The sequence below is a fragment of the Montipora foliosa genome, chromosome 8 (genome assembly GCF_036669935.1).
Source record: "Montipora foliosa isolate CH-2021 chromosome 8, ASM3666993v2, whole genome shotgun sequence".
Classification (NCBI taxonomy): domain Eukaryota; kingdom Metazoa; phylum Cnidaria; class Anthozoa; order Scleractinia; family Acroporidae; genus Montipora; species Montipora foliosa.
Window position 1 is genome coordinate 3,081,993 of NC_090876.1, and position 5,000 is coordinate 3,086,992.

Below are 5,000 nucleotides of genomic sequence, written 5' to 3' on the forward strand. Positions count from 1 at the left end.
TATTTGATGGTTTAACATATAATACTCAAGGTTAGGACATTTTGCTCGTTGCTCATATTTTTCCTTGCCCCTTTGGGGGTTCAGAAGAATACAACACAACTTGCAAAATATCCATGCACATTATGTGTTAAACTATCTGTTAAATAAGAAGTCTTTATTTACATCTGTCTCATCTACATCTCAAAGGAGAATGTTATTCTCATTATTGTTTCATAAGGAATTTAATTTAATAAACCCAATTACCTGTTTAATACTGAAACTGGAGATGGCATAAAACATTTCAGGATTCTCACACAGCTCAGATGGCCTGAACAACAACAACAACAACAACAATTTCATTTGACAAAATTGATTGTACAGAATGTTTACTTCATTGTACTTCTTGAACAACTTAATATGAGCTCTTTTGAAAGGCTGAATTCAAACTCCCCAAGTTTTTAATAGAAATTGCTACTTGTTATGATCTCTTTGTCAAAAAGCTCCCTGGGAGTTTTGCTACATGTACTTCAAATTATTTATCATTAACCATTTATGTCAATTTGTTAAAACTCACCTCAACCATTTTGAAAAGCGTGCCCTTTGCTTTTGTGAAAGTGGAAGTTGTCCATCTTTGTCACTAGCATTTATTTAAAACAATAGTTACTATTTAAAAGTATTAATTGAATTGTTTGAATTACCAAAACATCCACAGAGTGAACAAAATGCCCCAAGACCAGTATAAATGATATGTTGCAGCTGCACAATTCTAAAAATATCATTTGGTATCTTGACTAGATGCTGATTGACCTTTGTGGTCACATGACCCCTTCAACTTTGAAGAAGGGGTGGTGGGGAGGTTCCTGAACCATTTACTCATTAAGAGGGCCAAAAAAATTCACTGAATTGTTTTGTTTGCTGTCTCAAACAAAGACAACGTATCAATAATTCAAGAACAGATAATGAACACTTCTTTGCGTAGCAGGGTATTGGTAAATATACAGTGCAATAACAACAACAACAACAACAACAACAACAATAATAATTAATAATAATAGCAACAACAATAATATTTTAAGAGGGAAACACCAAAGCTATCATTGGGTTAATTAGAATGGTTTCTGCAGGAGCAAAACAATAATATTCAAGAATGGAAATTGAAATACACTGTACTATAAGGTAATAAATATTCTGCTTTACATTCCTCAGAGTATTGAGGGCTGTCTAGAAAACTAAGACCCTAAGACCTAAAAACTCGAAAAAAGTAACCCAAAACCCTCAATTTGGCTAACACTCAAGGCCTAAAGTCGGTTTTTTGAGTTACCTCAAGGGAAGGTCAAGTCCTTCATTTGCTACAACTTGTTTCAAAGTGAAAGCTGAGTGATCCGCCATATTTAACTGAGTAACCAGGCTCCACGTGTGGCCCGACATCTTCACTGATTTCCTGTCGGATGTATATATTGGCCCTGTTACACTCCAGGCCAAAAAAACAACTTTAGGCCTACATGTAGGGTTAGCCAAATTGAAGGTTTTGGGTTACCAGAACTTTTTTTGAGTTTTTGGGTTCTTAGGGTATTCATTTTCGAGAAACCAAAGTATTGAGGTCTAATGATATTTGTGTGTGGAGGTAGTTCATTCCAGGTCTTGAACTTTTCCCTGTAAAAAAAAAAGATCTACTGTACAGACCACTTAAAAATACATGTAATATAAAAACAGGCAAAACACTGAATGTTACCGGTAATAATCAGGATACGCAAATCTCTCCTTGAGATCGATATCCAGCCATGGAGGAAATAATTTCCCATTTATATATGATGTTTGCCTATTAAAGAGAACAATCAGGACAAGAAATTTCATGGACAAATCACATTACTGGGTTCCATTGTAACAAGCAGAGAAAGCTGGTGGCTACGAACATGTTCGCATCTGTTTTGAGATTTGTACCTAAATGACAGCAAAGAGATGCAACATTATTTATTTCTTTATTGTGTTTGTGGTCACTATGTCATATTACTTATTCACTATCTTCCTTGCAAATCAAATTGCTCTGCAAAATGTGAGTTGAACAAAAATCCTGATTGCCTGATTGGGCAAGTCTTACAGTTGTTTTACTTGCCCATGGATATAAACTATTAGTGTCAAACTAAGGAGCAAGGATGGCACAGTGGGTTAGTGCGCGGCCTTGGTGTAAGAGGTCCTGAGTTCGATTCCCGGCCAGATCTCGCATCCTTGTTTCGACTTCTTTCCTTTCCGTGTAGCTAAGTAGCTTTAAATACCCGAAAATGGAGCACTGATGGAGAGGGGGGAGTAAAATGAGCGCACCGTCGACCTCAGGTTTGTCAGTTGAATTACTGTTACGAGTTATCGACGTTAAATATGGTTGCTTCACTTCACTTCACTTCAAACACTGTTCATTATGATTTGAATTACAACACCAAAGATCGCTTACTTTAACACCTCGAGTTCTTTGGCTGTGAGCTGAGGTCTTTTGTCCATAGTACTTCCTCCTGAGGTCACATCACCTTTAGAACTCAGGGACAGGTTTTGCACAGCTTGAGTGACTGATGTTGCTGGAGCTGAGGAACCTGGTTTCTTGTTCAGCATCCCCTTTATTGCCTCTGCTCTACAGAAAAAAATGCTTTGAATGAATAGTACAAACAGTACATGTATTTCTAAACACACTCCTACATAGAGCACCGTCCTGTATGCAGTGTTCAAACCAGAATTTTTTCCAAGGCGTCATAATTTATGGCCCATAACCCTCAAATTTAGGGGCCATCCCCTAAAAAGGTAACTGGCCCTTTCCCAAGTTACCAACTGTTTTTCATCCTCCAAGCATTTTAAAATACAAGTTGATCTTTCTTGCTTCATGTCGATAGCGAAGCGGAATTGTCTTCTACTGGTGGATTGGCGGAATCGGCTTCTTTCACCTCCAATGTTGGAATGTTATGGCTTGAAAAGAACAATGTCAGCCTTTTTTGTTGTGACATTATTACATCATTGAGCATTTCCTATGAATACACCCCAATGTGAATATACAGAGAATTGCGCCCTCAGTAAATGTGGCCAGCATTGGGGCCACAAACTAGCCCCAGTCTCCTAACGAGTTGCATTCAAGATGGCTACTGCATTTGATGTCCTGTTTGTTTCACAGGTTCATGTTGTTTTTTGCCTAGTTAAACTTAAAATGTTCCTCTTTCTTTGGTTCTAAAAAAACCAAGTGTAACCATTGATGAACTATAAACAAGTATTTTCAAAACACTTGTGTCACCCATTGGGGCGCATGGTGTTGATTACCGGTATTGTGTGCCAATTTAGAATTTTTGTGCATAAATCCCACAAGGGCGCAGCCTGGTGAAAACACTTTGTATGCCTAGTAAACAGGATGGGAGACTTTTTTAGACTGTGAACCGTCTTTTCTCCTACAAGCGTGTGGACCAAGCATGTTAAGAGAGCAATGCAAGCTAATCCCGTCCTGGTGTTTTGGGTGTGAGGGTTAAAGAACAACTGCTCACAGTCCACTTCTTTTTTGTATCTATTTCAACAACCAAGGATAGTGAGAGGCCTAAACGATACCAATTATCCTCAATTCAGGGCTAATATTACCAACGTTTTCCTTGAATTATTTATCACACCTCTATTCAGAAGTTGGGCATGATTTGACACTGGAAACTTGGTTGTAACCAAAGGACTGAATGACAATGACAAAATTTTCACAATGTTTATGCATACAATAACGAAGGCGATGACATAGAGTTCTATTCATAGGACAAGTCAACCCACAGTTTCGTAGAACAGAGACTGATTTGATACTCATAGTTTACATAGTTTACATGTATTTTGGAACTTTCTGTAGCAACCGTCGATCTGAAACTGCAAATAGGGATAATTCCTTAGGCAGTGTGGCTGAGAGTTCTTGTGTGTTTAAATATTCTCATGTGTTTTTATGTGGTTCGAGCTAGAGCATAAAATAAACAGAAAACTACCTTAAAAAATATTCTTAACTGTAAGATCTACATGTAAGGCTATAATCACGCGATACAGAAAAAACGAATAATGAACAAATAAAAGACACTTACACAAAACGATGAAATGAAAAATAGTATTCGATCTAAATAAAAGTGGAAAATTTTAACTTACTTTAGTCTCCGAGATGTCAATGATTCCTAGATTTTTATTCGTAAAAGATGATCTCTAGCCTCCCAGATGATAATGGGAATGAGGCATGATGCGAGGGCTAATTATAATTAAGTTAATCTTACAACAATGAACTATTTGAGTATAACATGATACAAGAAATGTGAAACGTAAGAAACTACAAAATTAGAAATTTATACGTCATGAAAGCTGCACATTATTGGGGCGTGAAAACTAATACAACCCTTCAGTTGAGCTACATTGTAGCTCAAGATGTAATCATTATTATTATTACTACTTAATTATATAATATTAAATATATTCTTTTTAGTATCTATTTTTTATTACACTGTGCACGTACAAAACAAAAATCCACTCCAATTAAGTTACCTCTCTATTGCTTGCATAGCAAGGGAGTGGAGCTTTTTCTTCAAATTATCGTCATCCAGCAGACTGCTACTCTACAAGATTTATAAAGAAACAAAACATTTAAGCTTAGGAAACAACCTAAATCTTGGGTTAAAATAATCAGCACTTAATTAAAGAAACGAATAGAAGTAAAAAGCTTACAGTTTTAATGCAGAGTTCTGCTGCATCAGTGTAAAGTGGCAAAGCATCATTAGGTCTTCCTCTTTCATCTTCATAAAGTGCATGCTTTATCAGAAATTCTGCACGTTCTGCCCCATTCTGTAAACACCACGGGAAATTTTAAAACAAAAAGGCAAAACTCATACAGTAAAAAGTGGCCGGACCGGTGCTGATACCTCTGAGTCAAGAGGGATTATGCGGTGTATGAGGCCAGTCCTCAGCAAAACAGCAATAAAGCCAAGTGAGCAAGGGGACTTTGCTGCAACAGGTGAACGTAGATGTAGTGAGGACCACATCGC

General features: G+C 37.1%; 1 protein-coding gene across 1 annotated transcript in view; it reads right to left on the reverse strand.

Moving 5' to 3' along the window:
• Nucleotides 1–5,000, reverse strand: part of LOC138013395 (calpain-7-like) — a 19,743-nt gene that overhangs the window by 12,571 nt on the left and 2,172 nt on the right. The window contains exons 3-8 of the mRNA XM_068860466.1: nucleotides 4,684–4,800; nucleotides 4,504–4,574; nucleotides 2,426–2,599; nucleotides 1,712–1,798; nucleotides 554–616; nucleotides 244–307 (exon numbers count right to left, since the gene is read on the reverse strand). Coding sequence (XP_068716567.1) covers nucleotides 244–307; nucleotides 554–616; nucleotides 1,712–1,798; nucleotides 2,426–2,599; nucleotides 4,504–4,574; nucleotides 4,684–4,800 — 576 coding nt within the window. The remainder of the gene's footprint in view (nucleotides 1–243; nucleotides 308–553; nucleotides 617–1,711; nucleotides 1,799–2,425; nucleotides 2,600–4,503; nucleotides 4,575–4,683; nucleotides 4,801–5,000) is intronic.